Source organism: Rhipicephalus microplus, chromosome 2 (assembly GCF_043290135.1).
Source record: "Rhipicephalus microplus isolate Deutch F79 chromosome 2, USDA_Rmic, whole genome shotgun sequence".
In the NCBI taxonomy this organism is placed as follows: Eukaryota; Metazoa; Arthropoda; class Arachnida; order Ixodida; family Ixodidae; genus Rhipicephalus; species Rhipicephalus microplus.
The window spans coordinates 225,638,564-225,659,618 of record NC_134701.1 but is presented as its reverse complement, the minus strand read 5'-3'; the positions used below and the strand labels follow the sequence as shown (position 1 = coordinate 225,659,618).

General features: G+C 46.6%; 1 protein-coding gene across 1 annotated transcript in view; it reads left to right on the top strand.

Moving 5' to 3' along the window:
• LOC119169549 (tudor domain-containing protein 7) overlaps positions 1-21,055 on the top strand; it is a 92,342-nt gene that overhangs the window by 28,427 nt on the left and 42,860 nt on the right. The window contains exons 9-15 of the mRNA XM_075876542.1: positions 779-909; positions 1,253-1,310; positions 4,013-4,333; positions 5,515-5,664; positions 14,424-14,519; positions 16,438-16,550; positions 19,559-19,787. Of these exons, the coding sequence (XP_075732657.1) occupies positions 779-909; positions 1,253-1,310; positions 4,013-4,333; positions 5,515-5,664; positions 14,424-14,519; positions 16,438-16,550; positions 19,559-19,787 (1,098 nt within the window). The remainder of the gene's footprint in view (positions 1-778; positions 910-1,252; positions 1,311-4,012; positions 4,334-5,514; positions 5,665-14,423; positions 14,520-16,437; positions 16,551-19,558; positions 19,788-21,055) is intronic.

Sequence of the window (21,055 nt, the reverse complement as noted above, 5' to 3'; positions counted from 1 at the left end):
CGGCGCATTATCAGCGGCAAGGTGCTCGAAGATGACACACTTTCGGCCTTTTGACAGCCACCTTGTGCTCTTCAGACGCAATTTTAAAGCATTTCCAGTTGATTCTCGACATAGATTTTTTTTTTCAGAATAGTAGAGGTACTAATCTTAACAAAACAGGTGAAAACAAAAAATCGATAATTTTTTAGAAAATTCTCGTTTTTCGACCCGCATCTCCCCTTAACATCACAAACTTTAGGCATCATAAATAACGTTTTATATACTACATAAAAATGTCCGAATTTCTCACGGTCACGAAAGTGTTAAAAGAACATGAAATTCAAGGATTTGCGAAAATTCCAGCACTTTCAAGGCCTTGAAAACAAACTTTTCAATTTCAAGTATTTCAAGGACCCATATAAACCCTCATTTTGCATGCCAGCAAAGCTTGAAAAGTTTTTTTTTCTGGTGTAATTGATGAAAAAGGTAGGTAACAGTTTGTTTCTAGGGGCCGCATTTTCGGTGCTGCTATTTAAGTGCTGGAAGCAACCCGTAGCGTATAGAAAACATCCATCGCTAAAGCAACAGAACTACCTTGGCCCAACTTTCTTTTTAGGTTATATCTACAGCAGCTGTGAAGTGCCGGCGCAAATAGCAGCATGCCTGGGGGAGATCACCAAACATTTCATTCATTATAAGCTATTACGGTACAAATGTTGGTACAAGTGATAAGCATTGAATGGACACTTTCAGATTGTTTGTCTTTGCTGACATCAGAACTTGTGTTTTCTATTCACAGCTAGTGTCGCAGAAGAGCAATGGCCTCTGGAACACAGTCGTGCCACAGATGTACCAGGAGCGGTACCACGAGTCTGTTCCGAAGAACTGGTTAGAGCTTGTCAAGGATTCGAAAGTCGTATTTGTGACCAAGTAAGTAGAGGCATTGATATTTTCCTTGCCTGAGAGTTGAATTTACTTACACAGGGTGTTAGTCCTCCAAACACTGTAGAGCCATAAAGCTAGTCTAGACATCTGCGATGTGAAGTCTGTGATGTCAGTCATGTTCAATAATTGTTTTTTTTTTATACCTGTATATCATTCCTCGCATTTAGATAAAGTTTCCAATTAAGTGTGCTTTAGGAATTCAATGTGCACCTGAATTTGGCCTAGTCTGCGTATTTCGAGTAGGGTTATTTAAGAGTTTTTGCTGTCTGAAAGCTGAGATGTATTGAATACTCAGTATTTGTATTTTTTTCCTTTTCTGTTGATCCAGGTGGGAGGAGAACCGCTGCATTCTCTATCCTCAGTCCAGCTTGGAGAACAATTCTCAGGTGCATTTTTTTTCTGCTATTTAGAGTAGCACTTTTATTAATACACTTTAATGGGGGACGTGGGGATCGAAGCTGAATTTTTAAGATTTTTGGTAGTAGAGCAATTAAATTTAGCATGCTTATAGGGAAGTGCACAGGTTGACTACTTACAAAGTTTCATTGGGATACTTCCGGTAGTTTTGACATTATAAACTTTTACTCGCATCATAGCAGTACTTAACTTGCCACAAGCCTGGAATGACAAAAAACATGGTAGAAGCCCACAGTTGCAGTTATATTTGAGCCATAGTAATGGTTCATGCTATGACAATACCCAAATATTTTTATCACCCCTATTTTTTTACATAGAACATTACATCTACATTTGTATAACGCATTCATTATTCTCCTGTAAAATTAGCTAAACAGCAAAAAAATGAATTGGTAACATTAAAAATAAGAACGTCATAGCACTGAGAATTCAGTGGGTAATACAATGCAGAAGACCCCTTGAAAATTCAAGCCATAGTCATGCTATGCTCTGTGCAAGTGGGTCTGTTAGGTCCAACCACACTTCTGAGAAAACTGGCACTGAAGTTACGCAGTCACTACACGTTAATCAAAATGCCCTGGGCCTATAATATTTAGTATCTTTGCTTTCAGGGAACTTTTTGTGCCCTTGCTCTCTCACTTTTTCTGCACTGCATGTTCTTTCACCACCATCATCATCATCACCATCATCAGCCTGACTACGTCCGCTGCAGGACAAAGGCCTCTCCCATGTTCCGTCAGTTAACCCGGTCCTGTGCTTGCTGCTGCCAATTTATACCCGCAAACTTCTTAATCTCATCTGTCCACCTAACCTTCTGTCTCCCCCTAACCCGCTTGCCTTCTCTGGGAATCCAGTTAGTTACCCTTAATGACCAGCGGTTATCCTGTCTACGCGCTACATGCCCGGCCCATGTTCTTTATTTGCTGGTAATTTTTGTCAGCTTTTTGAAGGGTGAGCCTAGCAGGTTTGATGACTACTTTCATATTAAAAGTCTGTAAGCATCCAAGATGAGGCTTGCTTTGACAGTTATGGCCAAGGCTTTGGTGACATAAGAACTCCTGAGAAGTTCACTTGACGCAAGTATGGCAGATAAAGATTCTTCCCCTCTTCCAAACAAGTTCATTTCTTACCCTCGCCCTGATACGCTTCATTCTTCACCTAGTCGCGAAAGCGTTGTCGGGGAGGCTTTCAATATTTCAGTACATTTTTAAACACATGGTGCAACACCAAGCATGGCTTGAAATGCGCCTAGATTATATTACCACCAAGTTTCCTGCCAAGCGCTCGGCCACGGGTTCCCGGAAGTCTGTACCCGATATGCTGGGTGGTGGCATTTGGCGGTGATGCACAATATGCCTAGCCGCGGCGACAAAATATCGGCATGTCATGTGCTTAACCTCGCATTTTATAGTGTTGACGTGCAAAATTTCTGCGCTGGTTCATGGCCGTGGTTGCTTGCTTCGTGGCTATGGGGTCTGCTGCCGATGCGTAAAATGCAGATTCACGATTCCGAGGCACCATTGTACGTCGTACGGTGGGATTTGCTGCTTGTGATGAAGCACACTGTGGCTTGTTCACTTTCGCGTGTCTGCTGACATATTACTAGGAGGAATGGCACGAGTGTTTCAGTTTTTGCCTGATTAAACTGGACAGGTCGTGCCATCTAGTGGAGCCCAATTGAACCAAGCACATCTGCCATCTTGAAGGCTATGGCAGGAAATTGTTCAATGGCTGTTGTTGCTGCTGTGGCTCCCACTACTCGTTCTGCTGCTACTAGTGTCAGTGGCTGCGCAGTAAAGCTGGGCAACGTTCTGTACAACAACAGTGACATAAGACAGCCACTTTCAGGTGGGGGACTTAAGGTGCATTAACGAGATGCAGACCATTAAAACATGATGTTATTTTAAAATAAGTACTTCCTTGGCACAAAAGTAACACTACGAGGTTTCTGGACCGCTATTTCAGCAATCATCGTAGACTTGATAGTCGCCTATAGTGTCCTTTTAAAGTAGAAGGCCATACCATCGCCAGCCTTTAATTTTGACATCGATGGTGTTCGATCAACAGCTTTGCGCTTTAGCAGCTAAACTTGTGCAACCCTGTGGAACCGAGGCTAGTCCGACGAAACTTAATGTACAAAAATGACAAAATTTTGGACACCTTGCAATATGTTTTTTTTTTAATAAATTGGACTTCGCTTGCCTTTTGTCAATTGCTGAGCACAGTTCAGCAGAAATAGTGAATTTTTTGTGTGGTTACGTTGCCGGCCTGTCCATGAAACTGAAAGTAGTAGAGTTTGATCGTGTAGTTTAACTGGTCGAGTCGTGTGTTCCACTGGACAAGCCAAGCCACACTACTGATTCGACAGCACTTGTGCTGGTATATGAATTCCTAACCTGTAGTATTTGTTCCTTTCCATGGTAGACAGTGGCACAGTCTCGGGTGATTATATTGCTCATGAATATCGCTCAGAGTCATTGAGCACCATAAAACAGCCCCATCTTCACTTTCAGTAAGGAAAAGAATTTCTTCTCAGAACTTGTCAGTTTTGAAAGACTCTTGTTGGAGAGTTGACTGCCTGGACTGTGTGCCCATTTATTGTATGGATAGTTGTTGTTGGTATTAATGCACGCGTAAGCAGAACCGCATTGATTTTTTTTTGTTTTCCCAGGCTAGGCCCAACCCCAAGTCTGCGGCTGACACACCCAATCAGGAGTCTGCGGCTGATTTTTTCAAGATGGCTGACGTTCCCAACAAGTCCGCAGCTGACGCATCCAGTCAGAAGAAGTCGGTGACTGATGTTGTCAAGGTGGCCGACATTCCCAACAAGTCCACGGCTGACGCACCCAGTCAGAAGAAGTCTGCGACTGATGTTGTCAAAATGGCCAACATTCCCGACAAGTTGCCCCTACCCGAGGGTAACCATTGGGATGTGTTTGTCACATTCGCTGCTAGCACGATACAAGTGTACGTCCGCTTGCTGGATGTTGCTGTAAGTTCACCTTATGTGCGAACGCTTGTAAGCGTGCATGTAGTGTTATTTATTGATGTAGATGTAAATGGTTGCCTTTAGTTAGTCAGTGGAGGCTGAAAAGCAGGGGAGCTTTATCTGTAATTGACAGAATTGCAATATGTTTGCAATGAAATATTTGCCATTCAATTGGGTACAAGGGCCAGGTGGCTATATTACTATACATAGAAAGGTGCTGCGGGAGTTGTCTTGGCAGACACACCCTGAGTGATCGCATTCAGCTCTATAAACAGCTATGAAAGTGTTTTTGTACTGCTAGTAGGTACACAACACTTGTGTATGCATAACTTAGAAGTACCTACAAGATGGCAGAAATAACTCGTTTATGATTACTGACTATAACAAAAATATTGCATGGTCCCTTGTGCATTCTACTCAAATCTGAAAACCATGTTCTTTTTCTTTTCGGTAAATGTAGGAGGGAGCAGGGAGTTCGACTTGTGGCTTCATGTGCCACTGCCAAGTGCAGTCTTCATTTTCCTTTTGTTGAGAACGCGTACTCTTCGGTCTTGTTTGCCACTTCAAGGAGAACGGCTGTAACAGCATCGTGTAGCATTACATCACAAGATGTCACGCCAAAATTTGTGACCTCATGATGACAGCACAAATTTGCGATCTGTGACGTTATGATGTACTGTGGTGACATCATCATGGGATGATGATTTTTTTTCACCATTCGTCCCCCGATTCCATAGGATTGTCGCTGCCGCCACTCAACTTTCCCATTTGATAAGTCATCTAAAGCTTTCGCCTTAAAATTTCATTGACATCAAAGAGCAGAACAAAAATGGAAGGCTTCTTTCAGTGTGCTTATTTTAAGTGAAAATTAATGACCCCGAGAGATTAAATTTTTGCGTGGTGTTTTGTTAAAATTTTGTTTATTTATTTTTTCTTATATCTGATCTGCTGACATTGACATTTTATTCTAGTTCGATATCGAATGTGTCGCAGCACTGTTTTGTCAATGCCATCTCCTTGTGCTGATAGTAGAGCCCAAGAATTTAAGTCCTGTCCATAGTTTCATTGAACAAGCATTGAAGTTTCACGTCGAAAAGTCATAAGCTTTTTACTATTAAATTTAAGCACTTTGGTCATAGTAGCAGCAATGGCCTGATAGCCCTGATCTGCCTTATCTTTTGAAGGACCAATATGATAAACTTGTGGAGGAGATGAACAGTTTTTACGCACGGAACACTCTGCCCGTCTTGGAAGCTGAAGTAAAGGAACTGTATGCCACAAATGTTGAAGACAATTGGATGCGAGTACAAGTGCTTGAAGTACAAGATGGGAAGGTAAGCAAGCATTTCGTCTCTGTTGTGTGTTTAAGCATTTGATGTTGGCTGAAAGGTAGTGCATTGTGACGCTCTCACTATTGCGTTCAACTGTGGCTTGCATCTTGACTGAAGCACCAGCTGCATTTGACAGCTCTGTGTTAAGTAACTTCCACAGGAAGCTACCAACTTCACCTTAATGCATTGCTTGCATTATTGTAGCAAGTTGGGCTTTGACAGCTGGCAGAAAACTTGCATAATTCAAAATGCATGTTACGCCCCCGCCAAGCCATGAACCCAGCCCACGTCGCGGAGAAGACACTGACGCCAACCAAAAGCAGCGAACAAGCCGCCGACAGCAAGGTCTCTCACCGGAGTACGAGCTTCTACAAGACAAGGCGCGGAAGACCAAGGCCATGACATTGATTGCAGCGACAATGACAACCAGAGCGTCCCAGCCCGCCATCGTCATTCATCAACCCAGGGAACCACCAACGTTCCATGGGTCATCATTTGAAGACCCGGAAACCTGGCTAGAAACATAAGACCGTGTGGCCGCCCTCAACCACTGGGACCATGACGAAAAGCTCCGTCGTGTGTACTTCTACCTGGAAGACACCGCAAGGACCTGGCTAGAGAATCGGGAGTCCACGCTCCGAACGTGGGATGTCTTCTGCGGCGCATTTCTGCAAACGTTCGCGAGCGTCGCTCGCAAAGAGAGGGCCGCTGCTCTACTAGAGACCCGGGTTCAGCTACCAAATGAAAAGGTTGGAATTTTCACAGAGGAGATGACCCGCCTATTCTGTCACGCAGACCCAGACATGCCTGAGGAGAAGAAAGTTCGTTTCCTCATGCGAGGGGTCAAACAGGAGCTCTTCGCGGGACTAATGAGGAATCCACTGAACACCGTCTAAGAATTTGTATCCGAGGCGACCACCATCGAAAAAACCCTGGACATGCACACCAGACAGTATAATCGTCGCCTGACTCCAGAATGCGCTGCTGCTCGAGCCAGTGACTCTGAAGACCTGCATGAAACGGTCCGAGCGATCGTGCGGGAAGAGCTGCGCAAACTGTTGCCTTCGGCGCAGCCTCAAGTGGATTCGATCGCCGACATTGTGCGAGAAGAAGTTCGGCAATCGCTTCGAATTCCCCAAACACCGCTGCCCGAGCCAGAAACTATGAGCTACGCCGCTGCAGTGCGCCACAACGCTCCTCCCCGTCCACGCCAAAACGCCGCCCCGTCGCACTTCCGTCGTCAGACGCCACCGCCGCCACCACCCCCACCGACGTCCTACCGTTCCCCAGCGGGCCAGCGCAGTGCGCCGAGGAAAACGGACGTTTGGCGTGCACCTGACAACCGCCTGCTCTGCTACCACTGCGGCGAGGCCGGGAACACATACCGCCGTTGCCAGTACCGACAGGTGGGACTGCGTGGCTTCGCCGTTGTTGCACCGGAGCCGTCAATGCACCGCGTCCGCAGCCAGCAGATCGGCCACGTGACATCGTCGGCTACCTGACAGGAACTCAATGGACACCACGAAGTCCTTCCCGTTCGCCGTCGCCCAGCCGCCGCGTTTCACCGCACCCCCGGCAGTACTCTGGCCCAACGCGGGGCCGGTCTCCTAGCCCGTATCCGGGAAACTAAGGGCAGCAACCGATGAAGGTGCGGTTGCTGTGCGACGAACTACCGAAGATCCTCTGACGACGTCGACGCCGCGACGGAGCTTTCCGAACACAATGCCAACCAGGCAAAGCCCTGACGGCAAAAGCTCACTTACCGAAGGTGGCCGGACGACACAACATAGAAGCAGCGGAACAAGCCGACGCAGCCGTGACTCGACGCCACGCCCTAACTGTAATGCAAGACAGCGAACTAGCGACCTCGACGTTCTTATCGATGGCCACAGTGTGACCGCTCTCGTCGATACTGGAGCCGACTATTCCGTCATCAGTGGGTCGTTGGCCGCGAAGTTAAAGAAAGTTAGGACAGCTTGGGAAGGCCCTGAAATCCGCACAGCCGGAGGTCATCTCGTAACGCCTGCAGGAATCTGCACAGCGAGAGTCACCATTAACGGCCGTATTTATCCTACAGACTTCGTAGTCCTACAGCGTTGCTCGAGAGATGTCATCCTTGGTATGGACTTCTTATGCCTCCATGGTGCTGTCATCAACCTAAGAACAAAGTCGATAACGTTATCCACGGAAGAAGCACTACCGCCGCACACGCTGTCAGTAAACCTTGCCTTGAATGTGCTGGAAGAACAAGTCACCATTCCGCTTCGCTCCAGCGTCATAATTTCAGTCGGCGCTCTTAAATTACCTGACCTGGAAGGCGTCGTTGAAGGCAGTCTGCATCTGTTGGTCACCCGAAATGTTTGCGTCGCAAGAGGAATTGCAGAGCTGCGGGGAGGCAGAGCAACGGTTATGCTCACAAATTTCAGCAATGAGTACAAACATGTGAACAAAGGAACAACGGTCGCATACATCGAAGAAATTGTAGACGCCACCAGTGCTTTCGCCCTCGCCGATTCTGCGGAACCTGCTCAGAGGAACCAAGCCCCTCCCACAGCTTTCGACGTCAATCCCAGACTTCCGAACCATAAGCAAGAACAGCTCAAGGCCCTGCTCCTGCAATACGAAGATTGCTTTTCATCGTCATCAAAAATTCGGCCGACCCCAATCACGAAACATCACATCATAACCGAAGAAAATGCCAGACCACTCCGTCAGAGTCCATACAGGGTTTCGACGCGAGAAGGTGAGGCCATGAAGAGACAAGTTGATGAAATGCTGCGGGATGACATCATCCAGCCGTCCAAGAGTCTATGGGCGTCCCCCGTGGTGTTAGTGAAGAAAAAGGATGGGACCCTACGTTTCTGCGTCGATTATCGCCGCCTGAACAAAATCACAAGAAAGGACGTGTATCCTCTCCCATGAATAGACGACGCACTTGATCGGCTCCATAACGCCAAGTACTTTTCGTCAATGGACCTCAAGACAGGCTATTGGCAAATCGAAGTCGACGAAAGAGACCGACAGAAGACGGCGCTTATAACACCGGACGGCCTCTTCGAGTTTAAGGTGATGCCCTTCGGCCTTTGCTCAGCGCCTGCAACTTTTCAACGCGTTATGGGTACAGTACTGGCAGGATTGAAGTGGCAGACTTGCCTTGTGTACTTGGACGACGACGTCGTGTTTTCCTCGAGTTTCGACGAGCATCTTCGGCGCCTTGAAGTTGTACTTCAAGCCATCAAGATGTCCGGACTCAGATTGAAGCCAGAAAAGTGCAGATTTGCGTACGAGAAGCTCTTGTTTCTGGGGCACGTGATTACCAATTCTGGAGTCCGTCCCGATCCACGGAAAACAGCCGCCATCGCCGACTTCCCGCCGCCCACTGACAAGAAGGTGGTGCGCCGATTTCTGGGCCTGTGCGCCTATTATAGGCGGTTCGTGAAGAACTTCGCCCGCATCGCCGATCCACTCACTAACCTTACCAAGGCCGACGTGGAGTTCAAGTGGGAAACGCCGCAGGAACACGCTTTCCAGGAGCTTAAACATCGGCTCCAGACGCCTCCGTTACTTGCTCATTTCGACGAATTCGGAGACAGAAATACACACTGACGCAAGCAGCGTAGGTCTTGGCGCCGTTCTTGTGCAGAGGGCTGACGGACTTGAAAGGGTTATTAGTTACGCCAGCCGATCGCTATCCAAAGCAGAAGCCAATTATTCCACAACCGAAAAGGAGTGCCTCGCCATCATCTGGGCTACGTCGAAATTTCGCCCCTACCTCTACGGCAGGCCCTTCAAAGTTGTGAGCGAACACCACGCCTTGTGTTGGCTAACCACCTTGAAGGACCCTTCACGATGTCGCCTCGCACGATGGAGCCTGAGACTTCAAGAATATGACATTACCGTCGTTTACAAGTCCGGCAAAAAACACTCCGACGCCGACTGTCTCTCTCGTGCGCCTGTCGACCAACCACCACCCGACGACCCGGATGACGACTACTTCTTGGAAACGCTAACTACCGACGACTTCGCTGAACGACAGCGGGCCGACCCCGGAACTTAAGGCCCTAATAGAATACCTTGAAGGCAGGACCGCCGAAGTCCCGAAGGTATTCAAGCGCGCACTTGCGTCGTTCTTCCTGCGAAACGGTCTTCTCCAAAAGAAAAACTTTTCACCGCTTCGAGCCAAGTTCCTCCTTGTGGTGCCTTCAGCTCTGCGACCAGAACTCCTGCAGGCCCTGCACGACGATCCAACAGCAGGGCACCTCGGTGTTTCTCGCACGCTCGCGAGGATACAAGAAAGGTACTATTGGCCACGTCTTACCACCCACGTCACTCGTTATGTGAGGACATGCCGGGACTGTCAACGATGCAAGACACCACCGACAAGGCCGGCGGGACTTCTGCAGCCAATTGAACCACCTCACCGACCTTTCCAGCAGATTGGTATGGACCTACTGGGGCCGCTCCTGACGTCGGCTTTCGGAAACAAGTAGATCGTGGTAGCTACCGACTACCTCACCCGCTACGCCGAGACAAAAGCCCTGTCAAAAGGCAGTGCATCCGAGGTAGCTAAGTTCTTCGTCGAAAATATCGTCCTACGTCACGGTGCCCTGGAGGTCCTTATCACCGACAGAGGAACGGCATTTACTGCTGACCTAACTCAAGCGATCTTGGCATACAGCCAGACAAACCACCGCCGAACGACAGCGTACCACCCACAGACCAACGGCCTCACCGAGCGGCTAAACAAGACGATCGCCGACATGCTGGCAATGTACGTCGATGTCGAACACAAGACGTGGGACGCCATTCTTCCGTATGTGACCTTCGCATACAACATGGCGGTGCAGGAGACGACGCAGATATCTCCATACAAATTGGTCTATGGAAGGAGCCCGGCAACGACGCTCGATGCCATGTTACCCAACGTCACCGACGAAGAAAACCTCAATGTGAGTGAGTACCTTCAACGCGCCGAAGAAGCCCGACAACTCGCGCGTCTCCGCATCAAGAATCAACAGACGAACGACAGCCGCCGTTACAATCTTCGACGACGCTTCGTGGAATACCAGCCAGGTGAACGTGTTTGGGTGTGGACGCCAATATGCCGACGTGGACTAAGTGAAAAGCTTCTGCGACGGTACTTCGGACCGTACAGGGTGGTTCGAAATCTCGGCCCACTTGATTACGAGGTTGTCCCCGACGGCATCACGAACTCTCAACGACGGCGATCGCGACCTGAAGTCGTCCATGTCGCGCGCCTCAAGCCGTTTCATGCACGTTAACAAACTGAAACAGTGTTTTTTTGTATTATTACAGTATCGTAATTTATTCATTATACTTTCTTGCATTATTGTTGTACCTTCATCTTTAGTTAAAGCATCGGGACGATGTATTTTTTCAGAGGGGGGCAATGCCACGTTTCATTTCTCAAGTTTTGTTATCGCCCCAAAACACTACACAATTCTCAGCACAAAACGCGCATGCAGTTTTCGAGAAGCTTCCGGACTTCAGTAGATCATTTCGATAAGATCACGCCCACTCTGCAAACTGTACAGATTATTCTGGAACCTATGCCACCGCCAGCGATAACGCTAGAACATTCGATGGCAAAAGTATAAATGCCGACGCACTTCGCCGCTTGTGAGTAGTTGCTCGACGGCCGACGCTCCGTTCGCCGCTATCAGTCCAAGACTGCTACTGTAATCGGACTCTCCGTTTACCGGGCACAGGTTCGCCCAAATAAACAGTTAAATTTCAACTCAAAGTCGCCTGTCTTCGGCCACGTCACGACCTCGTGACAGTATGCTGAAGCAAAGTGTTTCGGAAAAATGTCTGAACAGATGACATTTTTAAAAGTTGCTTGATTTGAGCTATTTTTCCTCCTAAGCTAAACCAGCTAGTGTTTTATAACATGGTGACTTCTTACAACATAATGTTTACAATACTGCCTGTCAATACCGTGGCTGTAGCTCACACACATAATTTTATAAATGGCCTCAAACATCAAATTTGTTGACCGTAAAGCCCATTGAAAAATCAATATTTAAAAAACCCCATCTTCGATTGTTTTTTAAATCTCATAAAACGTTCCTCACAGATGATAGAAAGAGGATAAAATTATATTGCATTATTTTATTTGCAGCAATGATATTACGCGTGGAAGATCCAGCTTTTCGAGCCCGCACTTAGGCGATAAACGCATGAGAAATCCGGTTTTAAAAAGTGCACGTTATTGGCAATCAAATAAAGGGGAGGGCTGCGTGAAAGAAGGAGACTGGTTGACAAAAGTCCGGTGTGCTGCTGTGTTGCAAGGCAAAGTTTGTTGCGATGGTGATCCAGTTGATGGCAAACCGACTGAGATGATGAAGGCACTTGTGGCTACTTTTGCTTGCAGTCTCAAGCTTCACTGCTTCTTTATATTCCGTGTGCTATGCATTATGTACAGGTTGAGGATTTCAACTATGCTGTTTGATTCTGTTAGGTCGAGTTCTGTTCCAATCGGTGTAAAAGCAATTCTTGAGCGAGACTTATGGGCGAGCATTGCCGCTTGTGTGCTTTGCTCTCATGCGTGGCGAGATGTTTCACAGAAGCTGTGAACTGATGGTGATGTAGGTATGCTGTAGATGGTATTCAACACTGCGTGGGGTTATAGAAGCTCAGAATGGCACTGGCTATTGTAGGGCTGTCCAACATAAAATAAACGCATGAGAAATCCGGTTAAAAAAAAAGTGGGCTTGAGCCTCTGAGTTGTTTGAACAGGACCATGCTTACAGAGGAGAACCAGGTTAGCACACTGAGGAATAAATTTCTGTAAAGGCGTATTTCTGGTGGCCTTCACTCAGCTTTAATGCCGGAGGAGCAAGACATAATGACACCCTCTAAGGCGGTTTGTACATCTTTGCAGACAACGCGATGTATTAAAATGCTCTAACACCAGTATAGGACCACAGAAGGTAGTACATGAATGCTTGGAATGACCCCCTCCCTTATCCCCTCTTAAGCTGAGGAATGCATTGAACAAAAGCCATGGTGTGCTCAAAACGCTGCAATTTTTTCAGATAACTTACAGTAGTGCTTGACACTAACAAAACTTGACCATAATTTTTATCCTTTGGCAAGGTTGACCAAACGCACCGAAAACATAGGCCTGCAACATGTGGCGAAAATAAAGTAACAAATGGTCTAGGTGATCTCTATTTGCTTAGAGCATTTTGACATTTTTCAGCCATATGGTCCTCTACAACATCATTTCAGATGCCAGCTTAATCACTCCCAAGTTTGCCGCTCTTAGGTGGGTGAGTGAGGTGTCGTGCATTACTGGGCTTTACTAAATTATGTTCTATTAAAATTACAGATTTTTATCGTCTCCTATAGTTGAAAACTCTATATTATCAGACATTACCTACAAGAAGGGGCGCGCATGAAATAGTGGAGCAGGCGACCGAGGAAGAAAACGCTAAACCGTGTTCAGGTTAAAGAGGTGGCAGCAGCGTTACTAAATCTCAATAATATTCATTATGCCTCAGTGGTTCCTCTCACGAGCTTTTTCCCATTTAAGTGTTCTGAATCAAAACGTTAAAAGCAGATAACTGTAATAGCTGCCTCATGTAACCGAGGTGAGCAACTGAGGTGCCAAAAAAGTCTGGGATCTCAAGCCTCGGCTTGAAACGGCAAATTGAGGTATTTCAGAAGGGCGCGCTTAAAACAGTCATTCCCTTTTACGAAGTCTGCTTTTCCTCTGTAAATATGGTCCTGTTCCAGCAACTCAGAAGCTCAATACCATTTTTTCTAGCCCGATTTTTCATGCGTGTATCGCCTAAGTGCATGCTCGAAAGCTGGAACTTTCACCCGTAATATTGTTGCTGCAAATAAAATATTGCAATATGTTTTTGAATATTCTTTTTCTGTCATCTGTGAGGAGGGTTTTATGAGATTTTAAGAAAAATCGAAGATGGGGTTTTTTAAATATTGATTTTTCAATAGGCTTTACTGTCGACGAATTTGAAAGTTTGAGGCCATTTATAAAATTATGTGTTTGAGTTACAGCCATGGTATTGACTGGCATTATTGTAAACATTATGTTGTAAGAAGTCACAAAGTTTTAAAAAAACTAGCTGGTTTAGCTTAGGAGGAAAAATATCTCAAATCAAGCAACTTTTAAAAATGTCATCTGTTCAGACATTTTTCCGGAACACTTTGCTTCAGCATACAAACTTGAAGCAATGCTTCTTGACTCTTCGTTATGCATACTATTACTAGAAAAAATCATCTTCATCAAGCTAATATACGTGTTTTCATATTGTCGTTAACTTTCGATTAGAGATGAAGTTGGTCCCTCTGTACAAAATAAGTTCAATATTTTTTTTCTCCCAAGCTATGCAGTTATTCAAAAAAATGAGGTGCGCTTTCGAGCTACAGGATGGTATGTACAAAAATATAATGTAAACAATCAAATCTAAAATATCAACTATTAGACTCGTGTCGATCTCTCATGGAATCACCCCAATGCTAACACGGATGCTGATGCCACAATTTCTGTGAAATGATCTCTATAACGATATTCTGCTAAAACAGATTGGTTGCTTTTGTTTATGAGAGTATTTTCATACGTTTGAGTGTTCTGCATACCAAGTAGAGACACTTCCTACATGACAGTGCTGAACTACTCGATTGTCATGGTATCATGGCTGCGGGGTTGCGGATCGTAAATGGAGAGGCACAGTGCAAGTTCTGAGAATGTGTGGCTTTGGTGTTCTTTCTAGGCTGAATGCTTTTTCCTTGACCATGGTGATGTCGACTGTGTGCCGGTCAACAAGCTCCAGAAGCTGGATCCCAAGTTTCTAAAGGTTCCATTACAGGTTTGTATGTGCTATTTCAATTAACACCTATGCTTTATGAATGGGTGATATCTTACCTGTATGAATGGAGATGGAGCATGGGGTTAGAAATGTAACACACACCTGCTAATTGTCACATACTATGATGATGGGATTAAAAAAAAAGGCAGTGAAAGTGCCAGTAAAAGATTTACATTCTGCGGACAAGCCAACTTTCCCAATGCTGGACCAGGTTTGGGTGGGCGGCCCTTTCTTTTTGGCTCAGAAAGGCCAAAAATAACAGAAAAAATATTGAGGAGGGGAAAATTCCATAAGAAGAGGCGTCTGCAGGCATCCGGAGAACTTCACATGAAATACGAAAATTACAAGCTCTAATGGAGGCATTTCAGTCAGCAGTGCCTTGTGTGACAAAGCTGCAACTGGGAAAAAAATAAATAAAAGGAAACGCTAGTGATCGTGTGCGGCCGAGCCCACATGTGCACCTGTGTGTGCATTCTTTTGAGCAGCGTTTGGTAGAAGCAAATGCCGCAGTAGCAAACTACTGCGGCATTTGCTTCAGCGGGCACGTTACTATTTGTGTGTGTGTGTGAAGCCCCGCTGCGGTGGTCTAGTGGCTAAGGTCCTCGGCTGCTGACCCGCAGGTCGCGGGTTCAAATCCCGGCTGCGGCGGCTGCATTTCCGATGGAGGCAGAAATGGTGTAGGCCCGTGTGCTCAGATTTTGGTGCACGTTAAAGAACCACAGGTGGTCGAAATTTCCGGAGCCCTCCACTACGGCGTCTCTCATAATCTTATGGTGGTTTTGGGACGTTAAACCCCACATATCAATCAATTGTGTGTGTGAATTTTCTCAGAAAGAGCCTGATGTAACATGAGGTCGGCGTCTGCTAGAGCGCTGTGATGACACTTTAGTGCACATTAACGGTGGTCTAGTGGCTAAGGTACTCGGCTGCTGACCCGCAAGTCGCGGGTTCGATTCCCGGCTGCGGCGGCTGCATTTCCGATGGAGGCGGAAATGTTGTAGGCCCGTGTGCTCAGATTTGGGCGCACGTTAAAGAACCCCGGGTAGTCAAAATTTCCGGAGCCCTCCACTACGGCGTCTCTCATAATCATATAGTGGTTTTGGGACGTTAAACCCCACAAATCAATCAATTAGTGCACATTAAGCTATTCTTAAGCATTTGCTAGCCTAAGATGTAACACAGGTATTTTGTTGAAACATTCATCAGTAGGCACAAGTCTTGGAAAGAAAATGTGGAACAAGAAACACAGCCAAATGCACTACACATTCATGTTCGGTGCCTGCGATGGAATGCGAGCAACACGTGCGACTGGTTCTTTCGGAAACCAATGCGGCTGCAATTCCTTTTTCTGCTGTAAGATGGGCGCCACCGTGAAGCGACTCCCCAGCAATGCGACGTTATCTGGTCGCCTCAAGGGGTGGAGTTGCACCTCCTAAATGTTCTGGCTCGGTGGGCCATGGCCAAAGAAGGTGTGTGAAATGCTATAGTGGCCATGCCTCAACATATTGTTCTCCTGTCTAGAGCTGTAGCACCATGAAGATTTTTTTTTTGTCAAGAATTGGGACTTGCGCAAGAAATGTACTTCGGGAAGAACAATCAAGACGTACAATCAAGACTTGCATATTTGCATCCGCAGGGTGGTGCAGTGGTTAGGGTGCTCGGCTGGTAACCCGAACGTCGCAGGTTCTCTTCAGGCCGTAACTGTCGTATTCTGATGGAGGTGAAGTGTTGGAAGCCCGTGTACAAATGCGATGTCAGTGCACGTTAAAGAACACCACCAGATAATCGAACTTTCCGGAGTCTTTCACTACGAGGATATCGTGGTTTTGGGACAGAAAACCCCCCATATTATCTGCATATTCGCATCTATGTGTGTGGCTGGCTGCTTATATGTAGTGATTGGTTGTGGCCCTTTCAGGTTGTTCACTGCCGGTTGGACCAGTTGGGCCACTTTGCTGATAGCGAGGAGGCAAACATGCTTTTGAATGAATTTCTTGTTGGAAAGTGTCTGATTGCTCAAGTTATGGCGAGGTGAGAATCCTTTTTATTTTTTTTCCTTTTAAATGAACTTATGGTGGGCTGTTGCAGTGCAGTAGCAGACACATTAATGCAATTACGCTGTGCATTGTTTTCAGTGATGAAGTCGGGTCAACATGGCTAAAGCATGTTTGACACATTAAGGAAACAACTGGGGGGCTGCAGCTCATTTTTTCGGTGGGAACGATTTAAATATACCTGATGATGAGTTGAGCGTGCCCTGTGACAAATATCATTTTCAGAAAAAGTGATAATTCGAGCCAGTCTAAGTTGACTTGTGATGCTTTCAATATTTGAATCAAGTCCATGGTAAAGCACTATTGAATAACCCTTTGCAGATGTTTGTAAAGACCCTTTGGAAGTACTTTGGGTTCATTTGCTGTTTCTACTGGTAATTTATCACTCTAGCTCCTGCATGTTATCAATGACATGTGCCATGGTAAAGGCATTCGAGTTTGGCAGCTTTAAAATGCATGAAAAACATAGCAGGCTAATCAGAAAGTTTAGTTTGAATTATCGAGTCCTCTGCGTTTAACTCTGCCAAGCTATCCAAGACACCCTTATTGTCTGTTTGTATTTGTGTACTACCGTATATACTCGTGTAAGGGCCGCACTTTTTTTTCGAAAATTTTGCTAGGTGCGGCCCTTACACGAATCAGGCCGATTTAGTACAGGCAGTACAGGCCAAAGGTCTGTACTGTTTATGCAACAGTAGCAGAGTGCAAGAGTCACAAATGACATGCCAGAAATGTTTTTATTCGGATTCCATTTCGCTGTCCTCGTTCTCGGAGGAGCTCGCCTCGGCGTCCGCGTCTTCCCAGAGACGGTCATCTTCGGTGCCGTTCATGGAGTTCGAAATTCCCGTTACCTTGAAGCTTTTAGCAACTACTTCTACTGACATGGCACGCCACGCATTCAAAATCCATTCACACACCTGTTGGAGCGACGCCCGCTTCAGCCGTCCTGTAGGGGTCTTCTCGTGGACGCCTCCAGCCATCCATTCAGAGTAACATCGGCGAAATTCCACTTTGAATGGTCTGTTGACGCATACGTCGAGCGGCTGCAGCACACTCGTCAGGCCACCGGGAATGACGGCCAAGTCCGTACGAGTTGCGGCAACTCGGTTCTTGACGCGGTCGGTCAAGTGGCCCCTAAAGCTGTCCAAAACAAGGAGGGCTTTCCGTTGTAACAGCCCTCCAGGTCTGTTTGCCCAGACGGTCTTAATCCAGTCAACGACCAGTTCCTCGGACATCCAGCCCTTCTCTTGCGCACGTACGACGATTCCCTGAGGGAACTTCTCTTTTGGGAGAGTCTTCCTTTTAAATACGACGTACGGCGGAAGCCTCCTGCCGTGATGCACAACATCACAGTGCACCTTTGGCGTTCTGCACCAGTCGTGCGCACAGACACACTTTTCGCACCTTTTAAATCCACTGTGGTGCTTTCCGGTGCATCGAACCACACAGGTGTCTGGTCCGCATTCCCAATTTGGGACAGGTCGTATTCATGCTCCCTCCTGAGAGCATTCACGAAGCGATGAAACTTAATGACGTGGTCTTCGTACTCGCGCGGCAGTTTTTGGCAAATCGTCGTTCGGCGCCGAATAGAAAGCTGGTTACGGTTCATAAACCGCGTAGCCCAGCCCCGACTTGCCTTGAATTGTGCCGGGGGTATTTCCATGTGGCGAGCGATGCTGAGGGCTTTGACGCGTATCATGTCAGTCGATACGGCGTAGCCGTCCCTTCGTGTGTCGACGACGTAGTTGACGAGCTCGCTTTCGAGTTGCGGGTACTTGCACTTTTTCCCGCGAAACGCCTTTCGGCTCCTGTTAGTAGCGGCGAGGGCATCTTTCTGATTCATCCAGTAACGCACGCGCTTCTCATCGACGTCGTACTTTCGTCCAGCTTCCCGCTTCCCGTGCTCCTCGGCATAGTCAATCACTTGCAGCTTAAATGCTGCAGTGAATGATCTCAGATGCCGGCCCATCGTCCGTCACGTGCGCTGGCTTCTGCAGGGTTCACTACAACCAACAAAGTGACACCGACGACACCGATCTGAAGTCGCGCTGCCAACGTATCGACACGATGCTAGGAACGATGCCAACAAAGAGGCCGCACAAGGCAAATATGGCGGCGCGCTGTCAACAGCGTGGTCGGCGCGTCGGCGGAAGTAGAATAAAAGCGGAAAAGCGTGCAGCGCCATCTGGCTGTAAATGAACTAACTACACTTTTCTGGCGGGACATTTTGAACTTTCGTTTTTTTTTTTTTTCGAAATATCCGCTTTCAAAGTTGGGGTGCGGCCCTTACACGAGGGCGGCCCTTACACGAGTATATACGGTATCATACATGTGAGCCAAGGATATCTGTAAATAAAAAAAATGAACACGGCACAAATACGCGCTACCTGTTTGTCTTAGGTGTGTGCTAGGCTACTTCAACACAGTTGAATGCCTTCAATAGAAGCACTAATGTAACAGACATTTGGGTATAAGTAAGACCAGTGTGCCTACATTGAAATAGAGCTGATTAGAAATAGAGAACACGGTACTCCATTTACGACAGACACCTTGTGTAACATACAGGAATGACACAATTTATTTAAAAGTAAAAATAGTTTCAGCATTGGGTGTAGGTTGCGTTGCTCATTCGTATTGACTACACCACTGTGCGAAGGAAGGCCTTGAAACTGGCTCCAAAACCTTAGCCAGAAGAGTTAGGTTGGCTGAAAACTCTGAAGAATTGTTCATTTGCATGACCCTTGGCATGCCAGGGGCTGCATTTACGTAAAATGGGTCAGCAGCCAACTATATTGTTGAAAACATTTTTTTTTTTGGAAGGAACTATACTGGCACTATAGCCTAGTTCGTCTCCATTCTTTTTTTTTCACCAGCATGCTCCTATCAACTGAAGTTAAAGTTAGTGATTGTCATTGGTGTTAGTGATTGTCATTGGTGTAGGTGAGGCTTGCACAATCATGCTGCGGCGTTTTTTCCTGCTGACAGGCAACCTGACGTAATAGCGACATTCTACGATACGACAACTGCTGAGGATGTGAATCTCAATGCTCTGCTGCTGAATCGTCTTCAGACTCCAACACTGCCAGGGCCTGAACAGATCACCCGAGTGCTGCTCAGTCACATCGACCTGGAAGGAAATCTATATGTGCAGCCCCGGGGGCCCGGCCTCAACTACGTGAATCAGTTCATGCACGTTATTGGCAATCACATAAAGGTGAGGGCTGCATGAAAAAAGGAGACTGGTTGACAGGAGTCTGGTGTTGATGGCAAACCGACTGAAATGATGAAGGCACTTGTGGCTACTTTTGCTTGCAGTCTCAAGCTTTAGTGCTTCTTTATTCTGTGTGCTATGCATTATATACAGGTTGAGGATTTCAACTACGCTCTTTTATTCTCTTAGGTCGAGTTCTGTTCCAATCGGTGTAAAAGCGATTCTTGAGCGAGACTTATGGGCGAGCATTGCCGCATGTGGGCTTTGCTCTCATGCGTGGCGAGATGTTTCACGGAAGCTGTGAACTGATCGTAGCTGACGGTGATGTAGGTATGCTGTAGATGGTATTCAACACTGCGTGGGGTTATAGAAGCTCAGAATAGCATTGGCTATTGTAGGGCTGTTCGACATAAAATAAATTTTGTTCAATTTCTTAATTTCTGACCAGACCAGCAGCGTCATGATGAATTACCGTATTCACTCGCGTAATGAACGCACTTTCTTTTTTAAAAAGTCGGAGCAAATTTGGGGGTGCGTTTATCTTGGGGCCAAATTTTAAAAAACCTTTTCGGGATTAGTAAAAAATGCAGTAATGCAGAAAAAAAAGTTGGATTGCTTAGCCTTTCGCGATTGACATACGCGTACACTGTTTGGAAAGAGCTTCTCTGTTGCACTTCACTCATTTTGAGTGGCTGATGGTGCTATCCTCTGCAAGCTGTCTTCGTGTTGCCTGCGCACGCCATAAAAGCATTTTGTGGCTATATTTTCTTGCAATCGTTTAACTGCATCAGTGGTATCTGCTGTGATCTCAAGGGGCACCCAAAAGTGTGCATTACGACACTGCGACACACTTTGCCAACTTCGCGGCAACCTAGCAAGATGACCGCGATGACGCCGTTCATGTTGTAGCAAGTAACCAACATTGCAGCAAGCTACTCCTGAAGCATGAAAACAAACTGTTAATAACAAGATGAACGACAAAATGCGGCCACCGACTCGCTTTCACATGAGAAGTTACTGTGTGTGCGGAGAACAAGAAAAGCGAGAATTGGGAGTGCTGCCATGTTGCAGAAATCGTCACGATCTTTTTTGTGCGACAAGCGTCTTTTTCTGGTTTTCCAAAAACCTGCGATGCGATAGCGACGAATGACCTTTCGCGACAGCAAATTCTGTCGACGCTCAAAAATCGCTTGCACGTCATTGGGCCTTCAAGTTTCGTATTTGCAGGAAAGTGAACTTCAATTGACGCGGGCAGTTTTGTGACCTTCGCT